At 43.8% G+C, this 24768-nt stretch overlaps 1 protein-coding gene across 6 annotated transcripts in view; it reads left to right on the top strand.

Moving 5' to 3' along the window:
• septin4b (septin 4b) overlaps positions 1–24288 on the top strand; it is a 35987-nt gene extending 11699 nt beyond the window's left edge. The window contains exons 1-13 of one of the 6 annotated variants that reach the window (XM_030381218.1): positions 9682–10196; positions 15387–15542; positions 16780–17103; positions 17526–17622; positions 17713–17799; positions 17954–18077; positions 18275–18409; positions 19104–19221; positions 19322–19423; positions 19901–19997; positions 20286–20448; positions 20794–20893; positions 22625–24288. In XM_030381218.1, the coding sequence (XP_030237078.1) occupies positions 10137–10196; positions 15387–15542; positions 16780–17103; positions 17526–17622; positions 17713–17799; positions 17954–18077; positions 18275–18409; positions 19104–19221; positions 19322–19423; positions 19901–19997; positions 20286–20448; positions 20794–20893; positions 22625–22693 (1632 nt within the window). In that variant the 5' untranslated portion in view covers positions 9682–10136 and the 3' untranslated portion in view covers positions 22694–24288. Of the gene's footprint in view, positions 1–3886; positions 4171–9681; positions 10197–14040; positions 14261–15386; positions 15543–16779; positions 17104–17525; positions 17623–17712; positions 17800–17953; positions 18078–18274; positions 18410–19103; positions 19222–19321; positions 19424–19900; positions 19998–20285; positions 20449–20793; positions 20894–22624 lie in introns of those variants that run through there. The other 5 variants (XM_030381217.1, XM_030381216.1, XM_030381219.1 and 2 more) reach the window with 5 other exon arrangements.
• Positions 24289–24768: the final 480 nt, after the last annotated feature.

Genomic DNA, 24768 nt, shown 5'->3' with positions numbered 1-24768 from the left:
CGATGGTGCCTCGCGGCAACCGGCGGCATGTCGCAGTTCATGTACTTCAGCGAGTCAAACCAAAGTTCCTTTCCCCCAATTCCTTCTCAAACATGGCTCAGATAACCCCCACGACAGTCTCGTTGTGGAAATACAAGACACGTCAAAGAACCGACAAGAAACACTTGCGTTACAGTGTGTGTATTCACACACACACACGTGGCGCTCGCACGGTCGAGTCTCATTGGCGGGCCAACGTCTCTGGGCGGGCCAGGCAGAGTAAGGGGAGGAGCCGAGATTCCTCATGACGTCATGAGCACAGACATTCCAAATCAGCGCGCTTGAGCCTCCGTTTTTTCAAAGGCGAGCAGAACAGCTAGTGCTCGTTTTACACCAAACGCAAGTTTTAGCCACTGGGGGACCATAGGCAGGCTAGGGGAACTCATATTTATGTTAGAAAACCTCACAAAGTGAGATTTTCATGTCATGGGACCTTTAAACAAGAAAAGATGTGTGCCATTTTTGTTTGGCACTTGTATCCTATAAAACATTGAGTTCATCTGCTTCTGGTATGAGGGAGGCTCTTGTGGGAACTAAAGTTGTTAATTCCATGTCTTCTCAGAACACAGTGTTATCACACACTCATTCATTCATTTAATAAACTCAAAGGAATGACGAAACCAACAGCTGTTTAATGCTTTGCTTCGACGTCATCCGGTCTCACCTGCTAAATTATTAATAAGAGAGGAGAGAATATAGAAACGCTCAAGAACATGGAAGAGAATAAGCTTTTTTTAAGAGTTATGCTGCGATTATTGTTTGGAAAGCCTTCCAGATCTGTTATCTCAAACTATGGGAAATATTTAATGATAACTGATTGTTGTTTTTTCCTATGATGGTATAGTTCCAATATATTAAACATACAATCAGGACTCTTGAAAGGAGGGTGCATTGTTTTAATTGAGGAAACCTTGGTTTAGGTATTCTGTTGAAGTATTACGTGTGCCCATATCGTGTTGTACTTGTATATGCATGCTGTGGTGCCGCAGATAGCGCTGTGGTGAAATGTGTGTATTTGTGTAGTTGTAGCAACTCTATTGTCACTGCCAATTCGTTGTTTCTGCCTAAGACAATCGAAAGCGTCATCATTGGAGAGCATCTCCACTCCACTCTTGATCATGGCTAAGTGAACTTTCTGGTCATCTTGACTCAGGCTATGGCTCTGAAATAGTTTTCTATGGGGAAGTCGAGGCCTACACAGTAAGTGGGACTGTAAAAATGTTATGCAATGGCGGCAGCTATTGCATAACGTCACAAAGACAATATCCCACACACATTTTAAACAAACGGGCAGAATTTCATCTTCTATAGTAAAAAAAAAAAAGCAGTTCATGTTTGTTTTGACTGTTCACCATCCATCACCAAAAACACATGGAGTATTTATTTTCAAGAACCCCGGCTTTAGCCCATCCGACATGCGTCTGGAGGTCCAGGTTGTCGATGTATTTATAAACCCCCTACCAGTCAAATTGGCCTTGATTGAATGCTTCCTGCAGTACAGTATTATCCCCGGTAGACCTTGCTGGCAGCCCCGTTGTGAAGTTGCTCCCCTCTTGGTTCTCGTCCATTAAGGTCAGTGTTGGCCGCGTCTGAATGAGAGGTCTAGTTATGGTAATAGTGTTGCCTCGGACCTTGCACCATTGCCCAGTTGGGAGCACTGGGCATCCTTCCCAACGGGGTGCCCCTTTGTCTGAAACATTTCCATTAGAGGGGGATCGCCAGCCGGTGCTTCATCATATTTCACGCATACCATTCAGTCTTTTCAAGCAGCAAAGAATCTGTCCCAGAGGAGTTACATATATAGCTAGATAAACTACGAAAACCTCCTTTTTTGGGAGGATGGGGGAAACATGGTGCACTTGAGACTTGTAACATTAGGGTTTTTCACAGCGAAGCAACAAGTATGTATCCTACCCATGTGTGCAGTTCCATCAATCCTTTTTAACGGGTTCTGTTTTGTTATATTTGGCGCTAGGTTTTATGTGTTCAAAATGTGCGGTCACTGAACTGCTCTGGTCTTTCAGCTGGGAGGTAGTACATTGCATAGTACAGGAAGACATCTGAGGTTCTTCCTCTTTCTAATCAACAGCCCGGTTCGGGCCAAGTGGACCATAGGCCTGCCCGGTTGTGCTGGGTCTCTGCTTGCTGCCTTGATAGCTCTCTGCTAGCTGCTGGTGTGTGAGCTATTAATAGTTAGCCTGAGAATCCAGACTTTGGGTCAGCAATTAGACTTCTGCTAGCATGGAGGAGAAGCCGTTGTTTTATTGAAACTATGATTTTTTTTACATTCTTTTTTATGTATTTCAGTTTAAACTGGCTAATCCGCAGAGAAAGAGCCAATGTTTTAAGTGTCGCCACCATATTGCTTAAGCTGTACTTAGTTCTTTTTTTGTGTTCTACAAAGTGGAACGTTCTGAGGCCCATGTGACGTGTCCCATTTGCCGGAAATAAATCAGACTTTTTTTATTTTTTGTGATTAAAGGCCTTTTGAGCTTGTTCAACCTATGCAAAGCTGTGGGGAGAAGTGCAGTACTTCTCCCAACTAGGAAATGTTTGTCAGATCTCAAATCAAAGCTCATTTACTTACTCATTTACAATAGATCAAATGTTCTCCATGCTTTTATTTAGTTTCATAACCATTTTCTGCCTGTGGACACAAATAAGACCAAGTAAAACTATTATCTTTCACATGAAGAAAGTAATCCTAAAATAGATAAACATAAGCAGGATCCAACAATGGCATCATGGCAACTGTTATCATGGATAACAGTTGGTTGTTTTAACACCTCCATACCCCGTGAGCTGACACAGAGAGGAAGTGTAAAACAGAAATTGCGTGTTATCGTATACTTTTCTTTCTTTCATTCTTTCCTCCGCTGCTCTTATCTAAGTGGGCCAATTGAAATAAGTAATATTCTTTCCTAGTTAAATAGGCATGGACAACTAGTTGGTATGGCCTCAATAATGTCATGCACAACGCATCCTACAGCTTAACCGGGCACATTACTATGACAACTAACAAAGCATCATTGGCATGTGTAAAGGGACAGTTCATTTTTTGCTTTCTCTGTTCTCTACATCAACAATGCAATGGTGTTGCGCGCTTTCCACTAGATGCCACTAAATCCTACACACTGCACCGTTAAAGTCTGTTGACTGGTAGAATTAAACATGCACTTTTCTTAATTGCGCATTCTGTGACATTTATAAGCCCTGCTGATTTGCTCCCGGGGGTTTTGAATGGCAGGATGAATGTCACGGTGTATAGATCTGCAGGAGGCCGTGTGACTGGCTGGGTGCATGACGTTCTTATATAATTTCTCCCATTACTCATTAACATTGCTCCTTAACGATATAAATTGAACGATTAACATGACACTGTGAAGGATAATGAATCATTCCACTTGAAACGTTCTACACATGTGGTTCAACTTCATTAAATATCTATTTTTATATAACTTGCAATAATGAATGAGAGAAACTGTATTAATGTTCATCAATACAGTTGGTTTTCATTATGGTACACTGAACCTGGACACTGAGCACTAGCCTCCCAATGTTTCCGGCTGCTCTGCTGGCTTCTCTTCTGTCGTGTAGATGAGTGAGCCGGCCGTCGCCAGTCTAAATAGATATTAACATGCCCCACCGACTGTACCAAAACACACCCTCCCCAGGGTAGCAGTTAGCTAAACAAACCAGTGGTCACAGCCCTCTGCATAGATTGACCACAGAAGACCATAGTTAGCTATTATCTAGTTATTTGGTGTCATTGACCAATTTTTTTAATAGTAATAACAAGTGTGTGTGTGTGTGTGTGTGTGTATGTGTGTGTGTGTGTGTGTGTGTGTGTGTGTGTGTGTGTGTGTGTGTGTGTGTGTGTGTGTGTGTGTGTGTGTGTGTGTGTGTGTGTGTGTGTGTGTGTGTCCGTGCATGGATCCTTCTAGTATTTTCCTTCTCATCCAGAGACTCTGTTTTGTGAGCCCGCTGCCTTTCTGCCTCGGGCACCCTATCAGCATGATAACAGCCTTCATGTTTCATTGTAATACTGTCGTCCTCCGCTGCTGCTCGGCGTCTCTGGGCTCTGCAGAGGACCGGTGTCTGTCCGTGTGTCTCGTGGTCGCCTGCTGAATGGTAAGTGTAGCACGCAGCATCCGTCACCTGTGTTATGACCAGGAGCTGTATGATAATATAGGCTGTGCGTAGTGTAGTATAGCGTAGTACTCGAGCTCTCCATAGAACAATAACCTGACTTGGCTCGACCGGTGTGTGTGTGAAATGCATGAGGGACGAAGATCCGTTTTCATTCACTTCGTTTATTATTGTGTCTGCTTGACAGTGATATGCTCCGTGATGGATTCCTTGTCTGTTTATTTAGGATAACCATCTGCTCGGACCCGACTCGGAACATAAACGTTTTGAGAATGAGCCCGTCTTAGATCATGTCATCACTGTCGCTAACGTCGAAATCACGAGGTGTGTGTGTGTGTGTGTGTGTGTGTGTGTGTGTGTGTGTGTGTGTGTGTGTGTGTGTGTGTGTGTGTGTGTGTGTGTGTGTGTGTGTGTGTGTGTGTGTGTGTGTGACTGCTGGTACCCTGTACAGGAGGCCTTGGCTGCCTTGCATGTGTGGGGTCTGGTGGTGGTTCTGTCACAAATAAGCCGCTTGGCAAGGCATCCAACCACTACCCTGCCGTGTGTGGACGTGTGGGGTTAAATGGGCACCTTTTTTGCGGTTTCCTGGCTTTTTTTTTGTGTTTGCATTTTTATGTGGCTTTTCGGGGGCTGCGAGATTAGAGAAGTGGGCTGCATCTGTGAAGGGAATGGGCACGAAAGATTAGTGGGGAAGAGGACAATTAAGCTAGAGTTTATGTTGAGGCCCAGGCCAGAGGAACCCCACCCCAGGCAAGACTGTACACCATGGCTGAGGCTAGGACTCGATGACATTGTAGGATTTTGCATTGAAATCTTGGATAGAGGGTAGATCATTTTAGGTGGACTGGAAACGTAATTTATGTAGGTTCTAGTTTTGTACATGTGAAGATTTAAATGTTTGCCTTTTTCCCTTAAAATAGCATGATGTATAATATATATTTTTTGGTAATTCGGCTTCAAATATTTTGGGAATCAATTCGATTAGTTCACTGGTAGAAAAATATTTGCCTATTTTTTTAGGCTGAAAGATTTGAGCCTGAATATTTTGACTCATTTGGAAACTATTGGGACAAAATCAACATCTTTGGTTCATAGCCAAGAGCCATACTTTATAATCGCCAAGGGAGAAGTCATGTTGTGGTAGGGTGTCAATCACAGAGGCCCAGGAATTAAAAAAAAGGTTCTCTGTTTGTCCTTCACTCCCTGTGCTATGAACACTACACCAATCTTTAAAGTATAGGAGATAACCCTTGGAACAGATCTGTTGCTAGGGAACTGACCCCAGATGCCTCAGGAAACCATGCGGTCAGGGAGCGTGGTGGATGAGCTGCGAATTCAAGACTCCAGTCTCATTGGGAAGTTTAGATAACAAGTCATATGCCAGGGAACCGTATGCTCATTATCAGTCAATTTCATGTCTGTCTGCCACCTCCAGACTGAAAACAGCTGATTGGTTGATGGCGAATGGCCAACAGTGGGACAAATTGCCCTGCTTAGGGAACATCTTGTATTCTTAGAAAGTTGAGGTGGCATTGTCAAATAAATCGATACATGCTTCCACTTGCACTTGTGATGGGTTTGGGTTTCGCTATTCAGCTTACAACAACAATGATCTGGGAAAGTATATCTAGGTAGTTGCTGGAGAGACCAAAAAAAAAGGAAGTAAGAAGGATCCCTGAAGTTTGCTTCTAAAACTAGAGTCCGTCAGCGACAAAGGATGTCATGCCCAGACGCAGACATCACTCGTCCCGTTTGATCTGTAGTCACACAACAAAAACACCGCTCCACAGAGCTTCCGTTTTCGCCGGTATCAACATGGTGATAAGGCCCCGCTAGCAGCAGGAGGTATCAGAGGAGGCACGTCTGCGTTGCTGCAGGGCCGGCGTGGGAGACAGACAGATAGGTGTGGAATGCGGTGGAACAGAAGCACGGTCCCATAGCCTTCCCTTGACTTCCACTTTCACCGGCCAGCCAGAGTTCAGCAGAGAACAGATGTTTTGTCTGTTGCAGCTTTTTTCTGCTCATAGGTGTCGGTTTCCCCTAACTGGGTTTGGGTAACGCCACTTAAAATAAACAAGGAAATCACCTTCCAGACCGGATAAAAAAAAAGGCAATTTGTTCTATGGTGGGAAATGTGCTGCGCAGCTCTGCAGTACAAACCGCCGTGTAGGGGTCATTGAACGGCAATAGACATTATAATCTCCCAAATTTTTGTATAATAGCTAAATATAAACAGCATACTTTCTTTCTCTGCCAACTGTTGATAATAATTAGAATAAGAATTTGCATCGCTAACGACATACCCTCTTGTGGCTTTGAAAATGTACATTATAGCTTATATTTGTGTGCGTGTGTGTCCGCGGAGCATTAGCGTTTAGCATGAACTTCCCAACTGAAACGGTACATCTGATTGAAGTTTCCCAGCTGCTTGAAGTGATAACCGTGCTGCTGCGTGTTCAGCAGGTCACACCGTGTACCATGCAGTCCTGTCATCCATGGTGATCACAGCGCTTTCCTGGTACACCGAGCGGTTACGAGCATCACACTTATCATTAATGCTTTCCATATGGCTAACTATGTTTGTTTTTTTTTACATGTGACTCGCTATAGACGATGGATGTTATGGGAGTGTCAGCAGAATAGAAACGGGGCTAAAATAAGCCCTCCCGACAGCCTTTGGCCTTGCTGGAGGCCCCCGCTCCAGCCTGTGGTGCTGCAGAGCTGGCTGCCTGCCTGCGCTCTGATCACAGTGAGGTGGATCAAAGTTGGTTCTGTCACAACAGGGCAAGGAATCGCTGGTAAATGCTGATATAACCTGACTCTGACAATTCTGTTGAATGGCAAAAGTCCACAAATACATTGAGGCCTAGGTAAAACGTTCAACCTATTGACAAATGAACATGAACAGGACTGAATTATTTCAGATTTTGTTTTTTAGATTAATGTCAGATTATTCCAGGAAAGGAGGGATGGCCTCCTCTCTTCTTCTTTTTTAGACGTCAGGTTGTAGAGAGGGAGTTGACTTCTGGCCTTCCCCAAGGAGGCTCTTATGATATGGGTGGGAGGGTGGACCACCATGGAGGTACTGCAGGTGGGGGAAGGTGGAAAATGAGCTTTATATTTTAAACACGGTGTGAAAGTAGCTAGCCTCACACTCGCACCACTATACTGCTAGAGGCAGACTTTCACAAATTCAGGCTTTAATCGTATTTTTCATGGCTCTGTCCGTTTTAACTTCCTCTTTGGTGCGGTGCTGAGTTTATTAACATATTTAAGTCCTATTGGAACTTTTCCAGAGATTATTATCTGTGTTAGAGGCCCAGTTTCCCAGCTAATTGAATAAGTAGTGAACAAGATGGATGGCTGGATGGATGTGGGATACAGTGGAAAGACTTTAAGTAATGTCCAACTAAAGCCTTCTAATGTCCCCTCAAATTGATGAAAAGCGAATGTTTTCATTCCTCAATGGAATTCTCTCGGCTTGATGAAAAATGCCTTTGAACAATGGAGCGCCTAATTCTTCTTTACCCAATGGGGTTTCTGCCCCAGTCGCCCCCCACCCCCAATGGAAGTACAGCATTCAACGCAACCTCCTGTCCCATTGTTGCACTTCGAGAGCGGGGGGGGAAACAAAGTCAGGGGGGGGGGGGGGGGCACACTGCATTTTTTTCTCACCCTCCTCTGTCCGATAAAGCAGGCCTAATTGAATAGAGGAGGAAGTGTAGGAAGTGTAGGTTCGGCAGATCTAGAGTCTACTGGTGGAACAATATTTATGTTCCTGAGCAGTGGACGGATTCCTTGGTTGGAGTCAGTGGGAGTGAGCTTCTATTACACCAACCTGTTCCTTGTTTACGTTTTCTACACTTTATGCGACCTTGTCCGTCACTAAACTGTATGGTCGCACAATAAAGATAGTGCAAAGTTTGTGTATAAAACCACTGCACTTTGTCAATCATTATGTGCAATTAAAAAAGAATACACATACATTGTGACTCGTGAACAGTATCAAGCAAAGCAATAGGTGGCACTATAATCTCTCTATACTGCCTTCTTCCTTCCATTCTCTCAATTAGAAAACAGAGAGGATGGAAGAGAGTGTATTGTTGATGCACACATTGCGATATATATAAATTATAAATGAAAAATCCATATCGATCCATAAACAATGGCACTTTGCACATTATGGATCACTGTTGTGTTAACGCAAGCGTTATTATTTGGGTATGGCTACTTGAATCCCAGGAACGAGCTTGTATGAAAGATACCAGGGAAAAATATAGTGTAAGATGATAACATAACACTATGTGCAACCATTCAAATCTGTGCTTGACATGTATTTGTTTTTTAACCTTTGAAATGTATACAGTGGAACAGCATAACAAAGTAATATTTCAAAGGCAGAGGTATGTTTTCCCCCTCACCAATGCGCAGATTGAACCTGAGAAAACCATCTTCTTTCGAAGGGAGTTTGCCAGCATCACAACCCCTAAACACATGTAGACACTCGGTTACAAACATAGAACAACAACAATAAAAACCCAGACATAAGGAACAACCTCCATGTCTCTCTGGGGTCGTTTGTGGGGTTCCAACAAGAACCCAGCCCTGTGATGCCAGATTGCAGTGGTTGTTTGTTCATCTGCACTTCGGTATGCAGTGTTTTCTGTGGCCGCTCTATTAGTGTCGTGGATTTCATCAAGGAAGTCCTCCCCGGGCCCCGCCCCTAGGCCCTCCACCGGATGATTTGGGATATGATCCGCACTCAAAGGCCCTCTAGAGTGTGTGTGTGTGTGTGTGTGTGTGTGTGTGTGTGTGTGTGTGTGTGTGTGTGTGTGTGTGTGTGTGTGTGTGTGTGTGTGTGTGTGTGTGTGTGTGTGTGTGTGTGTGTGTGTGCTCTCATATGTAGCATGCGTGGGGCTGTGTAAAGCGGACCCCTAGATCAGCAGGCCACTAAGGAGGATCCTTGATAACCATCCCTAAAATGAGGGTCAAGCAGGAGGATTAAAGCTTCAGCCAGATGCTGTCTGTCCTGTTTCCTGATGAGGAGATGTTGGACCAACATCCTTTCTAGGATTTTCCATCAAAGTATAATTACTTAAAAAAAAAAAAAGGCTGAATAACATCCATACATTTTGGATATTTCATTTTTGTTATTTAGTTTGATGTGAGACGCTTGGTCCAACTGGACTCATGTTTATACCTTAGTTTCGTCCTGTGCTCATTTCACCCACCATCCTTAGAAGTGGTTTTTCTTTGGTCTTATCATTAAGCCAGCTTTTCTTTACTTTCCTTACAGCAGACAATTTACACAAGATCCAAAGAAATTCTGTAATTACAAAGCCTCAGCTCCTTGAGAATGAGTGATTAAAACAAGAGCTCCCTCAACATCGTAAGCCTGGCAGATTATACGGTAAGGCGTGTGTGTGTGTGTGTGTGTGTGTGTGTGTGTGTGTGTGTGTGTGTGTGTGTGTGTGTGTGTGTGTGTGTGTGTGTGTGTGTGTGTGTGTGTGTGTGTGTGTGTGTGTGTGTGTGTGTGTGTGTGTGTGTGTGTGTTTGTGTGTCTTGGTTTAAGGCGGCAAGGCCACTGTTGTGGAGCCCCCCTGCAGAGCAGCAGCCTCTCTGAAGTCTGAGGATCACATCAGGCCGCAGCAGCCTTGGTCCCTCCCACAACCTGCACGCCAGCCACACATTGGCTGAAACACGAGGAGAAGGGGTGGAGCCATCTGGATATTTTAGACTGACAGTGGTTGAAATGGAGCTCGTAAGAGTGTGTATTCAAGATGTCCTTCCAGCCTAAATGCGAGTTGGCATAGCTACTGGAGTGAACGTAAATAGAGGAGGTGTGGTTATGTAATGCGGGGTGCCCTCAGGAAAGATGCTGTTTACTTTGGTCCGTCTTATCTCCTGGCCTTGCTGGTCCCATTAAGAGGATTTATACTGGGAAAAGGATGTATACTGGCAAAAAGATAAATATGGCAGAGAACTCTGATCCAAACATTGATTCAGAGGTATGTACCTTCCGATCGTGTGTGTCTGTGTGTCTGTGTGACCGGGCCTTTGGTAATTTGCTCATGTATATTGCAGAAGGAATCCCTTCCACACCGGCTAACAGCTGTTTGAACAACTTATTTGGCAGAGACCCTACTTAGCTGATTGCACTGGAATCTTATGGATGATCAAGATAGAGGATGTAATGGAAGTCTTAATGGAATGAGGTCATTAATGGTAAAGTGAAGTGCACCTGAATACTAGTGACTGACTGGAGCAGAGCAGGGATGCTAAAGGCTTATGAGTGCTAATGTCATTTGATACTGGTGTGTAACATGACCTGGTGTCTATTACAGGAGAGTCAAAGAGTATACCACAGTACCACAGCATCGCCTTTTGGGTCCCCTATTAAAGTTGATTGTTAGCTGATGGGTCTTAATTGTCCCCGTGTGTGTGTGTGTGTGTGCGTGTGCGTGTGCGTGTGTGTCGTCTACACATGTCCATCATAGCTAAGCCTGTGTACCCACTAGCAAGCTTCAGTCAGACAGTGTAGTAGCATCTCACAGACCTCTGCTTTAACCAACCAAACAACCACATCATTCACACAGCTGGGCCAGCCCGCTCAATGCTGCACCACCTGCTACTAACTGTTCCACAAGGGCACCCTCACTGCCATTCAGAGTGCTTCACAGAGCATCCACTCTACAAATATCCCCTTATTTAAACAAAGTGCATTTAGTAGGTGGATAACGATCATGTTGTTCATAAGGCATTCTTTTTATGAAATTTGCATGGCATTTGTAGTGCTGAATGTCTTACTCAAAATCCTTAGTGGGGACCTACTGTTGGGGAAAAGCTAAATGACTCGATTTCCCATGGTGCATAGTTTGTTGTTAAACGGATTCTTAAAGAGCACACTGCTGTTCATCTGCTAAGGCTATAAATTAAGTTTAACAGAGACTCTGCAGTTTGCATGACTGGGTGTACCACTGTGCATCCTTGTCTTTTCTTAAAGATGCTCAATACGATCCCTTCTCTCAAATGGTAATGTGAGAGCAGAAAAAACAGCAACGGACCAAGTATTTGTTGAGCTGTGCAGCGAGCATTGTTGGGGCTGTAAATTGCTCTGTAGACTCAAATGTTCACAATGTTGAAAAGGGCTTTCATCACACAGAGGCTTACAACAACATCCACCACGTGAAGAAGTAGAAGAAGTCTTAATTTCCCAGATCGTAATGTGAGGCTTCCCCCCCCCCCACCCAAGAGAGTGGCCTTTTCTGTCTCCAAGTCGTAATCGGTCATTACAGTGGCAGCTGAACTCAACACTAGGCTCCAACATCAACAAGCAGCACTGCAGCGGCAGCATGTTCTCAGCTACACTATCTGATGACGCTGCGCTCGCTCACGTCCCCTTTTCTAATTGGTTCTCAAGGACGGTGTGTAGCCGCCGTCGCCCCGTGGACCCTGTTAAAGTCCCACTGTGAAATCTCATTAAAAGTTCGTTCAAAAGTGGACTGTTGTTTTAATTATGACGGATGAGTGACCTGCTTCTTGCCCTCTACTCATAGCGTCTCAGTCGCTTTTATTCTCATGGGTTTATCGAGTCCCGGTGCATTTGTTCTGCTGCTGTCAACACAGCCGATGTAATGGATTGGGATGTGGTCAATTGGTTGCACTGCGCCCACTTACTCAGCACACAAGATGACAAACAGGACATTCCAGGCCCTCCTCTCTGCCAGCCTGCACGTTGGAGATTGAGCACTAACTTTGTTCAGCAGCACCGGAAACATTTCAGGGTCCCGACACACACACACACACACACACACACACACACACACACACACACACACACACACACACACACACACACACACACACACACACACACACACACACACACACACACACACACAGCTTCAATGCGTTTCAAAGACCGACACAAGTCGATGGAGATCACAAGACATGGTCTTGTGTATAATAAAATATGTAACAATATGTAAATTATGTATCTATGCATGCCATTTCTACAATCGAGTCCAGTGCATCAATAAAAACACATATTGTTCATGTAGTTGAGGTAGAGTGCTAGCTAAGAAGAAAGATTTGCTGTGGCATTCCTGTGTGGGGCTTCAGCTGCCCCCTGAGACCACAACCAGCCATTCTCTCATCTGCTCTACAGAGTACTATAAACCTGCACCTCACTGAGCCATCAACATTGCATTGTGCCCTATTGCGTCCAACGATAATCCTGCCATTTTTGGTTATGGAGATTTCTGCCATGGATAACAAATAACATTTAGTATTTATAGGAAAGACCGTGACATGAGATTTAATGAATGGTGTTTGGTGTTGTGCAATTGCAGATGGGTCAGTTTAACGCGGATGTGTGTTTGTAGTGTAGCCAGTCAATAGCATGTCCTCTAATCATATTGACAGACGAGGCCTCACTCATTGACCCACATTGTTGTTAATTGGACGATGGGAGTTATCAACAACTAGGTCTGGAAATGGTTCTAGTACAAAAGTACATTACTCTTTTTCTAGGGGTTTAATAACTCTGGTTTGGTAGAAATCTGCACAGTCCATTCATTTTGGTAGAGGCTGGCAGTTTTGACTCTACCACCTCTTAAAGATTTGTCCCCTTCCTTTTTTCCATCTACACACTTTCACATAGATTTGTTATTCCTGTATTTTGTCCTGTTAAAGCCATTCCTCATTAAATCTCTCTATTTAAGAGAGACTTAATGAGGAATGCAAGGAGACACAGGAGAATTCCTGTCCCTTTGCCTTAGGCCAAGTAATGAACCTTTTGGCTTACATGTTAATAACCTTTTAATCCCCTCATTCAAATGAACAACTCCATTCCCTTACATTGAGTGATTTAAAAGCTCTCTTTGGTCAGCCACCTCATTAGTTTCACTGGCTCTAGCTAGCCACCCTGAACCCAACTGCAGGTTTTATGGCAACACCAATGTCGACGGCCAGTTTCAGTGGTTTTGGGCTGAAACGAGACCCGTTTGAATAGCTCCTGCAGAAGGTACTCAAACCGTTTCAAGAAAGTCTGGAGCAAAGTGGAAAAGTTTGACTGTGGAAAACCTATAAACAGTGAAAAGCTTTCCTCTACATCCAACTGTTTGTAATCCACAGTTGTAAGCAACTCTGGTGAATAGAACGCCGGTCCTCCCCGCTCAGGAAGTGGGTAGATGGCACGGTAATCCTGAGGTCGGCCGCTTCAGAGGACTCGTTGCCAGGCATACCAAGTAGCTCAGATGGATATTCTCTATGGTCTGGGCTGGATGATGTCATGGCCACTGGTGCTCTCTGTAACAGATGGCTTTGTTCTCGTGCGTTGGGAGTCTCTGTTCATGGGGCTCGGTTTGTTGGTTTTATTAGGGAGTCCATTACATCCCCTGCCCCCCATGCAGACACTGATCCAACACCTTTTCGGGTTTTTGTCGGCATTCAGGAAGAATTCTTAAATAAACGATGTGAAGCCTGAATGAAGCGTAAACCTTTAGTCTGAGTAGAATCAGTTCAACCACAGGACAAACATGGGATATGAGAACAATGAGACCTCGGGAAAGACCTCCGGGATTCTGTGGGCATTTAGCCAACTCTTTGCCATAAACATGCCGGCCATTGTAAAATGCAAACACTATTGGTTAAACCTGTATACAACAGGCTTATGGCAAATGTAAAGCAATACAGCAATAATCCAACGAGTGACTCAATCATAAATCAACTTTGACCAAAAATGTCCCAGTCCCACAATTTTAAATGAAGCATCAATTGTGTATGTGCCCGTCTAGCTTCTCCTGGTCCTGGGTCTGGGCTGAGTTTGTGAATGACAGTGAACCACAGTGTTACATCAATGCAGACATGGGCCCTGGGGCAGTGATTGAGCTCAATGGGCTGAAGGACACTGTGACCTGCTGGGATGGATGGGGGGGTATAAAAGGTTTATGGACTCTGTTCTTCTTCTGGTTTGGGCTCCTGCAGTGTGAATACAGACCAGGTTCCACAGAGCTGAGCAGACAAGTTGTTCTAAACAGAGAGAGCCGTGTAGGTAAGGTGTGCCCGGCAGGTGAGGTCTTTCATGGCTTGGAGTTTGTAGTCTGTATGTGGTAGTGTTTATTTGGAGAAGGACCAGAGGTTTCTGTAGGTTGAGGTTAGTTGGCCTGGTTAGGCAACTCTCCTTACATAGAGACAGGAAGGATCGAGGATCTAAAGCTTCAGGGTTGGTAAAGTGAATGTAAAGTTGTAGTCGGTTTAAACATTTTGAATGAAACATCTATAAGGCTGTGAATGCGGCTTAGATTGTTATACTTTATTAGATTCGTTCATTGATGCTTTATTTGTTGAAGAGAGATTCTGATTCAATAGCAGCCACTTAAGCAATGAGACATTGGCAAAGGTCTGAATAACAGATTTTGATGCTTTCAGGATGTACTGGGATGTGTTGATGGGCTAGTTGAACATTGAACTTTGGGATTCGGATGTGGCAGATGAAAGCAGATCACTAGCCTTCTCAGCTTTGAGCTTATAAATGTATTCTCTGTCAATAAGCTTTAAAGCCCGGGATAATTACATCTTCAATCCATGGAAAGATGAGTTTATAAACCATGTAGGGATAATCATTTTCACAATATTACATTTTTGTGACCGACTTCACAAGAATAAGAATGGGATAAATAGGTGATTAAATATGCCTGATTATTTTATTAGTGGATGATTATGCAAAATGTCATTCAACCTTATTATGACTTCTAGGTAGATGTTATCACAATGGCATGTTAAGAGAATAGGGTACATTTGGACAGTGCAGAAACAGCTGTAAGCTAGTTCCATCATCGGGATGATTACTCCTGCAGACGCTTCATTCTTCATAATATTTTTGTCTTCTTATTAATGCTTGATCTTCAGAATCTGAGCCCTTACCGGTTCCTTCGGGAAGATTCATGTTTCCCATTGCTTTGTTTTTTCATCTTTTTTTGTTCTTCTCTTTTTGTTCCTGTCTACCTGCCCTGGTCTGATCCAAATGAAATCCATCCAATCATACCTTGAACTCCAAATCATACCTTGACCCCTTGACCCCCACCCCATCGCCCTCTCCCATGACCTACCCTTCCGTCATCCTCTGGATCCGCGTGTCTCTTGCCACACTGGCCTCACGATGACTCCACATGCAAACACACATTCCCTGCTTTGAGATGGCAGAGTGCACCGAGGCCCCGGTTGCAATGGAGGAGAGCGATCATGAAGCCCTCTCCTCTTCTGATGAGCAGGACTCTGGCCCTGACTTTCCTCCTCCACCCCTGCACCACCACCACCACCAACAGCACACTGGGAACCATGACTTTGAACAGGTACTGGTGATGGGAACTTTCAAGTTGAATTGGCATTGGGGATGAGTCTAAGTGACCACCCTACAAAATATCCCGTTATGAACCAGCACCCACCACCTCCCTCCAATCATAGCGGTAAGTATCATGACTAACGAAGGACTGACCTCCATTGGTTAATGAGAAAGAACCAGGAATTAGGTCATTTTAGAGGCCGCCAAAGCTCAGCCGACTTTCGTCATAGGATTTTCACATGGTGATTAATGGCACGCAAATTAAAACCTGATGGTCCTCAACTTGTTTTTACTGAAGGCCTTTCATTCAGGTGTATAGTGATGGAGTCATCTCCCTCAGATAGTCCGCAAGTTAGTAATTGTTCTGCGATGTAAGCTTATCAATTGTTCTCTCTCTATGACAGAGATGGGCACGGCAGGAAGAGCTCAGCATGTTTATCGTAGGAACATGTTTTAAAGTACGCCAAATAGTTTTCAGTTGGCTTTCCTTTATCATAACTTGTGCTTCTTGATTGTGCTGGCCAATGACCTCTGGGTGTGCTCTGGAATGAGGTGTGAGGTGTATGACACCAAGAGAATACCTTTACTAATACCTTCTTGTTGTCCTACCGGAACGGATGTTTGTCTCACTCTGTTTCGGAAGTTGTTGAGCCATAACATTGAGGAACAAGATATGGGCATAATAATGAGCGTCAACAAAGCCTTTAGTCCTATTTTTCCATTCAGGCAGATGGCAGAGGAATTTTACTTGGTACAGAAAAGCTTTCTTATGTTTTTCTTTATTATTTTAGGCACAACTAGTTTTCCCCCAACTTGGTGAAAAAGTTGTTAATGAAAGGCTGGCAATTCAAACGGTAAATACGTCAGCAGGAAAAAGTCATGAGCAAAACGAAAAAAAATTCTTCAGAGGTGTCTGCAATATTTATTGCACCAATTACTGAAAGTTTAGAAGGCGTAATTGTCAGTTATTTCTTCACTGTGCGTCTTTAAAGAATATATTGCAAGAATTCAACCTGCATTATATGCTTCAAACAACGTATGAACTCTGAGACCACAACAATGCTGGCCTCATGGTGAGCTCAGACGCTTCTCCGTGGTCCCTCCGCACCCTTCCTTCTTACGTGTGGACCTTCTACCTCCCCCACCGACCCTTCACCCTCCACCCAAACCTCCCTTTCTCATGTATCTCTGCCCGCTCCTTCCGCCATGCCTCGCCCGTCCGTCCTCTTCCACTCGGCCCCTCACAGCCGTTGAGTCCTTCGGAGGACTATGAGCTGGAGAGCATCATGGGGGGCCACCACCTACCCCACCCCCCCCAGGAGGGGCACCATGACCTCGCGGGCCCCCACCACGCCATCGACCTCTGTGACGCAGACAGGGAATGCGAGGGCCTGGATCGTCCGCACACCCCGTCTTACCTGCGGCCCCCCGTGGCGGGCAGCTCAGACTCGGGCTCCAGCCCCGTGTTGTCGTACGACGGGGGGGCGGAGGACTATGACTTGCCTTCCCCTAACTGCCCCTGCAGGCCAAAGAGCCCCTGGAACCGATTTGACCCCTATGAGTCTACTGAGGTAACTCCAGTGAGACGGAGGTTGAGACTCAGAAACTGTGTGTGTGTGTGTGTGTGTGTGTGTGTGTGTGTGTGTGTGTGTGTGTGTGTGTGTGTGTGTGTGTGTGTGTGTGTGTGTGTGTGTGTGTCTGGCTGTGGAGACTGACCTAGTTTGAGAACTTGGGGTGGCTTTCATTCATTCAGCTTGAGTGAAATTGGTTGTGATTGGCCGATAATGTAGAGGACGCCATGACAGGCTTTTAAATGTCGTTACGCATGTCAACACCGATGTCACACTTGGCAGGCTGACATTGATTGTTTGAACATGAATACTGTACGACACATCAGATGTCATTGATGCTATCGTAGATTATATGGTATTTATGATATAATATATTATAGAGTTTTGGATGTTCTCAATGTTTTTTTTCTTTTCTTTTAAAGGATCAAGACAAAGAATATGTGGGTTTCGCCACTCTGCCAAACCAGGTGCACCGCAAATCCGTCAAGAAGGGCTTTGACTTCACACTCATGGTTGCAGGTCAGTAACGGCGTATGCTCAGGTCTTCTAATGGTATCTAGAGGGACTGAAACAGGTCTGTATTGACGTGTTGTTTCCTCCCCCCTGAAGGAGAGTCAGGCCTGGGTAAGTCTACCCTGGTCAACAGCCTCTTCCTCACAGACCTCTATAAGGACAGGAGGCTGCTGAACGCCGAAGGTGAGACAGCGATAGGAATAAGTGACAGGCTTTGTTCGATTTTCATGTTGATTACAGTGATATTTAATGTGCCGTGTTTCATACCCTTTGACTGCTCCAAGCAGATTGATCACTTAAACGTAACGTTCACTCATTCTTTGTGCCATGACTAAAGAGCGAATCACGCAGACGGTAGAGATAACCAAGCACACGGTGGACATAGAGGAGAAAGGAGTCAAGCTGAAGCTCACTATAGTGGACACTCCAGGCTTTGGGGACGCGGTGAACAACACAGAATGGTAACTGTCACGTACCACACTTGAACTGATGACCAAGATATCCCAACACCTCAAATTCAAGAATGCAGGAAATATAGATGCAACATCTGAACAAAGATGATCATTCTGTTAAAAGATAATAATAATTGTGTTTTTTCTTTGTGGTGAGTTGTGGTCTTTGACGGTGGTGTGCCTCTGTTTATTCCTGACTTTTTCAGCTGGAAGCCAGTGGCTGACTACATTGACCAGCAGTTTGAGCAGTACTTCAGGGACGAGAGCGGCCTGAACCGCAAGAACATCCAGGACAACCGGGTGCACTGCTGCCTGTATTTTATCTCACCATTTGGACACGGGTACGACACGGTTGTTGTTCTTCCTTCTTCCTTCTTCTCTTTTCCTCTTTTACTTCCTCCTCTTTGCAGGACGAATTAATACTTACACAAAGGTGTCGACGCTGCAACATCGTCAACTTGGTGATGAACGAAATCAATTTTTTTCGAGTACAGCCGCTTAAATCCGGACTATATTACTATATACAGTATTATAATATATTCCATACAAGTTTTTATCTGGCACAGTCATCACAATATTAAACTTTGCGACAACGCATACATTAGATGTATTAGTGTTCCACAGTAAAGCAACTGGGCACATGAATTGTTAATGCAGCAGCTGGCTTTTTTACTCTCTGTAGACTTGCATTAGCTTCATTGGTCGAAAAAATGATTATGTTAGTTGCAGTATTCATTTGAAGCGAATGCCGACGCTGTATTTTCTGGTGCATTCAGCCGTGTAATTGGTGAACCTGCACTTTGACATTACAATATATGCGACTAAAGCATATACAGTAACTGTCACAATAAAATGGAAGGAGCTCCCTCTATTGGCCAGTTTAAGTTACTACCATTTACAGACCAAAAACAGGTCTACATTTGCACCAATGTCCCAATGTACTCTTGTACTACTCGACCGGAACCTTAGTTTTTCTTGCAGGGGTATTTGTTTGCATTGGAACTCAACCAAAGTATGTGCTGTGTTTATTTTTAGTTTGCGGCCTCTGGATGTGGAGTTCATGAAAGCTCTGCATGAAAAGGTCAACATCGTCCCCGTCTTGGCCAAAGCCGACACGCTCACCCCCATGGAGGTCCGGAGGAAGAAAATCAAGGCAAGGCTTTATCTCCCTTCTCCAGAAAAATTCCATTGTCATCCCAATGTACTGGCTTCCATAATCCCAACCCTCCGTTTGGCGGGGTTGTTGCGGGCAGATCCGAGAGGAGATTGAGCAGTACGGCATCAAGATCTACCAGTTCCCCGACTGTGACTCTGATGAGGACGAGGACTTCAAGCAGCAGGACCAGGAGCTGAAAGTGAGTAAGGCGGACGGAGCAAACTGTGCTGCTGCATTGCTACACTGAACGCTGTACCGCATCGTAATCACACCATCATCACCACAGTACGGGGGGGGGGCTGGTCGCTGGGGGGTTGCATATCAGCAAAAAGGTACTGCGTTTGATTCCCTTGTCCACAGGGACCTGCCTGTAGGTACTCTGGATTAAAGTGTCTGTTAAATTCAAGATAATTTATTGTGACACGTCATAAACAACTATAAGGGAGTACAATTATTTTGTTCTGGCTCCTCGGTCTAACAGCAAACCAGTTGTAAATATCTTTAAAACAGACAATATAATAAAAATGTATCAATTAAATAAAAATAGAATAGCAGCAATAATCATTTTAATAATAAAATAGTCACACATATATAACAGGCAGCCGGCCGCAGTCCCCTAGAGTCCACTGTTCATTACTAAATGGTAAATCTTCATCCCCCTCTCTCTGTCCCCCAGGACAGCATCCCGTTTGCTGTGATCGGCAGCAACACGGTGGTGGAGGCCAAGGGCAAGAGGGTGCGTGGGCGTCTGTACCCGTGGGGTATCGTTGAAGGTGAGGAAACGATGAACCGTGGGGGAAAGAATCCACTTTCTGCTCCATGTTGACCTGGGCTCAATATGCTGAACCCACGTCACCGTTTGAGGTGATTCTCGTTGCTTTTCTAATCTTGTTGGATCGATCTATTGAATACAGCAGTGTAGGCAGTGGCTCCCTGGTCCTTCCTCACTCACAGAACAGAAACAAAATCAAGCAGCCACCCATTTCCCTGTAAGTGTGAAAGTGTAATTGCGTGACTCGTGACTTCCTCTATCTCTCTCCCTGGCTCCGTGGTCCTGGCAGTGGAGAACCAGTCCCACTGTGACTTCATCAAGCTGCGCAACATGCTGGTGCGCACACACATGCAGGACCTGAAGGACGTGACGCGGGAGACCCACTACGAAAACTACCGGGCCCACTGCATCCAGAGCATGACCCGCATGGTGGTGAAGGAGCGCAACCGCAAGTACGCTCCCCGCCGCCCACGGCCCATCGGTCAGCACCAGACGGGCCAGGGCAGGACAGGCCGAACATAGTGGCATTTGTGTATTTAAAGAATACACAATGAGCCTTAGAAGCAAGAAAGCTAAAACTTCTACTGTACCTTAGAATGTTTGGTTGCTTCATGGAACTCCTCTAATTTGACTATTTATAGAACATCTTCATGTGTGTCTGGAATAGTTAGTGAGATGTAAGTCGCTCTGGGCCAGACGCTTGTAGTTTGAAGCTTGTATCATGTCTAATAGTGAGTGTGATGTTAGTCTCTCTGGGCCAGGGATGTGTAGTTTGAAGCTCATTCTGTGTCTTGCAGCAAGCTGACCAGGGAGAGCGGCACGGACTTCCCCATCCCACCGGCGGGCGGGGGGGTTGACGGCGAGACGGAGAAGCTCATCCGAGAGAAGGACGAGGAGGTACAGAACACGGGCCGCCGTACGGACACGCGGCAACACCACGAGCCCGAGCCTCAGGCCCAATGCCCTAGCGACCAACACGAGCCCCAGGAGGCTGGGCCCGACCGGGGTTCGAACCCACAGCAGACAGGGAACGACATCGCTCTCTGACATGGAGTGAATTTAGCATCGTACTTAACAGTGACATGAAGAGATTCATGTTTTCCCGTTCTTTTGTCCCCCCCTCTCTTAAAAAATCATGGCATGCCTGTGTTGAAGCCTTAAGGTTTTAAAGTAAATATTAAGTTGGTTATTATGTGTTTTTCCACATAGTCTAAAGTAAATGAAAATCCTGTTAATTGAAATGCTGTTTGTTAGCAACATGGAAACTCTATGCTCTTTAACCACACCCCTAGCCCCCCAACCCTCCGACCCAATGTTACCAATGTTAACCCTTATCCCGTCGAATCATTTGAGTATATTTGCATATTGGCGTATTCAAGAATGCATACACATTTACTCACACACAGTATCCCCCTCACCCGCAAACTGCCCTTTGCGATGGAGTATGTGTGTGTGTGTGTGTGTGTGTGTGTATGTATATATAATATATATATATATATATATATATATATATATATATATATATATATATATATATATATATATACATACATACACTCCATTGTATGTGGAGCTCGGCTGGCCAGCTGTTGATTTTGATGTCCGTGTCCGAGACAGGGTTAAGCTTTTAGGTCTCATGGCATAACGCCACGGTGTGTTGTGCATTTCAAAGGCAACATCGCTCATTATAACACTCCTACACAACAAGGTTACTGGAAAATAATTGCCAATGGGTTGTAACAATAAGGATATGACGCCCCCTTCCTTCCTACAATATATTTCCCCATCTGTGTTTTATATAGAATGTCATAACCGTGAAAGGTATATTTATTTTGAATATCTATTATTTATTTGCTCAAATAAACTATTTTCTGTTTGATTTCTTTTCAAATTGTAATAAATATTATATATATATATAGATTAATTAAACTTAAAAAAAAGAATAGTACATACACTAGAAAACTAATTCAATTTCAACAAACCAATTCATAGTCAAGGATTTGGACTACTATTAAAACCTCACATCCATGCAGTTTTTTCCTGTTAGTTTCACTTGTTGTTTTGCTGTTGTTACAAAAATACAATCAATAATAGTTGCGAGGCATTTCCGGGAAGTATCCAAGCCAACAGCTGGAAAAAACTGGGTCAGGTGACCCATACCATTTTGCCGAGTAGTATTGATCCGCCATTCTTCAACACTTCAACAAGAGCCAGATTCCAATGACAGAGCTGTCTATGTGGTCTCGTGTTTTGTTTTCTACACAATTGGTTGCTGTCCAATTAACATCCCAAGGACTCATAATATGTAGAATAAAATGTAATGTTTAAACATTTAAGGGGCCCATCAAACCTGTTTGGTATTGATTCTACTTCACAGATGTATGATAAACTGACCAACCAGCCTACACAATGGACTGCACCAACTGGTTGAATGATCTATCCAACATAAACGAATGTGTCACATCACCATCAGTCTACATAAAACAAAAATATAAATATAGCTTGTTATGGCTTCCAACCCGGTGGAAAAGTAGGGTATTTTACATAAATAAGAGGGCAATGAATGTATACCTACACCATTGGAGGCCGGAGATTGAACTGAGTGGTCTTGTCTGTGTTTCTCCCTAGCTGCGGCGGATGCAGGAGATGCTGACCAAGATACAGGAGCAGATGCACACGCAGAGAGACGCCTACTAACCGGGACCACTTGAAGCTCCAGTTCCCTGTGTCTCCCATCCAACCACGTTCGGGAGAGAAGACCTTCTCAACAACACATTCAGGGACAAGGGACGTCTGTCCCTTGGTTCCATTCAGCTGTCTCCCGTTTTCTTCCATCCTCAACTCATTGCATCTGCATATCAGGGACCAGGTGAGGAGACACAGAGAGTAAGACACATTCCAGCTCAGTGTAGTTAACACACACACACACACACACACACACACACACACACACACACACACACACACACACACACACACACACACACACACACACACACACACACACACACACACACAATTTAAAAATGAGACAAACAAATCTTAAACTCAACATAACATTATGTTGTGTGTTCTACAGGTCTGGTAACTTAATAACACATTTTCCCACTCACGGTGTGAAGTTTACAAAAGTAAATGAACGGTGAACTGCATAGTTATTTTTAAGCATGTTTTCCCCCTTGTTTGTTTTTTCATTTGTCTATGTCCATGAGCAGATTATAATGTAATTTAATTTTGTATTATATAGTACCTTTTTATGATCAAAATAATGCAGTCATCTTGGATTTATTTGAATACACAAACTATGTGGCCTGTGATAGCCTGATGTACGAATGGATATTTCGTTTTCTTTTTTATCTACAATTTTTGTCTAATTTAGACTTTGTTATAGTTAATTATTATTGTTTTAGTTTTAGTTAATTATTATTAGTTAATTATTCCATGTCTATCTGTGACCCAAAAGTGATCTTTATTTGGTTTTGGCTTTACACTTTTTAAGACATGGCCCATTTTTGTTGTTTATTTTTGCCTGTGAGGGTGGGTCACATCATCTGCTATCAAGACAACTAATTATATGAATTGTTTTGGAAGATATTTTATTTAAGGGAAGACATGCGATCATAAAAACAAACAAACATTACCCTTTATCTCAAGGTAATAATTGTCATTATTGGCACACACACATGAAACAATAAATTCATTATATATATATATATATATATATATATATATATATATATATATATGCACACACAAACACCTTATATTTTCATACATACCAATGTTATAAGGTTATGTTTTGTGCCAAAGCAAGCAATGGATGTTAATTGTTAGTATTGATAGTCAATTTCCAGCCCCTTGTTCACAATGTATGTATGTGTAAAAACAAATTTTTCATTATTGGTATGGCTGCCCTTGTTTGGTTTCTTGTGGAGGGCTAATTTTATTTTGTGTACACATTTCCCAACACAACCTAAATGACTATCAAATAGAGAAAGTAAGACTTTGTTTCCTATTTTTAAATATTTTGCTTCTATCACTACTTTTTTGGAATATATTTATGTAATATATAACTTTATATGTGGGGTGGATGGAGAGGGTGTTATCTAAGTTCTAATATTCTAATTTTTAACAAGGAATATAATTTCATGTCTTTAATAAGTCAGGCAATGTGGCACCCATACATTGAGTGATTATATTGTGTGTGTATATAGGCAAACAGGCGAATGGCACACCCCATAATTTTTATACAAACACATCCATTGTTCCTAATAAAGTTGGGGTAGTTTTGAGTGATCTCGGACTCTTCATTTTATGTGTAGCGGTTCTACAATGTTATGTTTATTTTTATTTTTTTTTCCACAATGTCTGGTTTTTTTAAACGATTTATGATGACTATATGCTCTGTAAGGTGACCTTGGGTGTCTTAAAAGGCGCCTCTAAATTAAATGTATTATTATTATTATTTATTATTACAATTAACAAGAAATTAGTGCTCAAATATTATCTGGAAAGTATTTTGATGCGCCATTGATGACGCTCACGCTTAAGGCCTGATTCCACCGGAGGCGTACGCGCCGCGGGACGGCTGCGCCGCGGTCACCGCTGCTGATCGCTTCCACTCTAATCAATGAGACCATTTCCACCGGGCGCGCCGCGGAACGTTTCAGCAGCGTCCCAGGAGCGGCGTGCCGCGCCGCGGCGCTATCTTTCCGGCGTAAATTTCGACAGAGCAGGTCGAGCCGGGCAGGAAGTGAAAAGTAAAAGCCATA

This window comes from Gadus morhua, chromosome 16, assembly GCF_902167405.1.
Source record: "Gadus morhua chromosome 16, gadMor3.0, whole genome shotgun sequence".
NCBI classification, from domain to species: domain Eukaryota; kingdom Metazoa; phylum Chordata; class Actinopteri; order Gadiformes; family Gadidae; genus Gadus; species Gadus morhua.
Note: the sequence above shows the minus strand (reverse complement) of the source record. Positions and strands in the feature narration are given on the sequence as shown.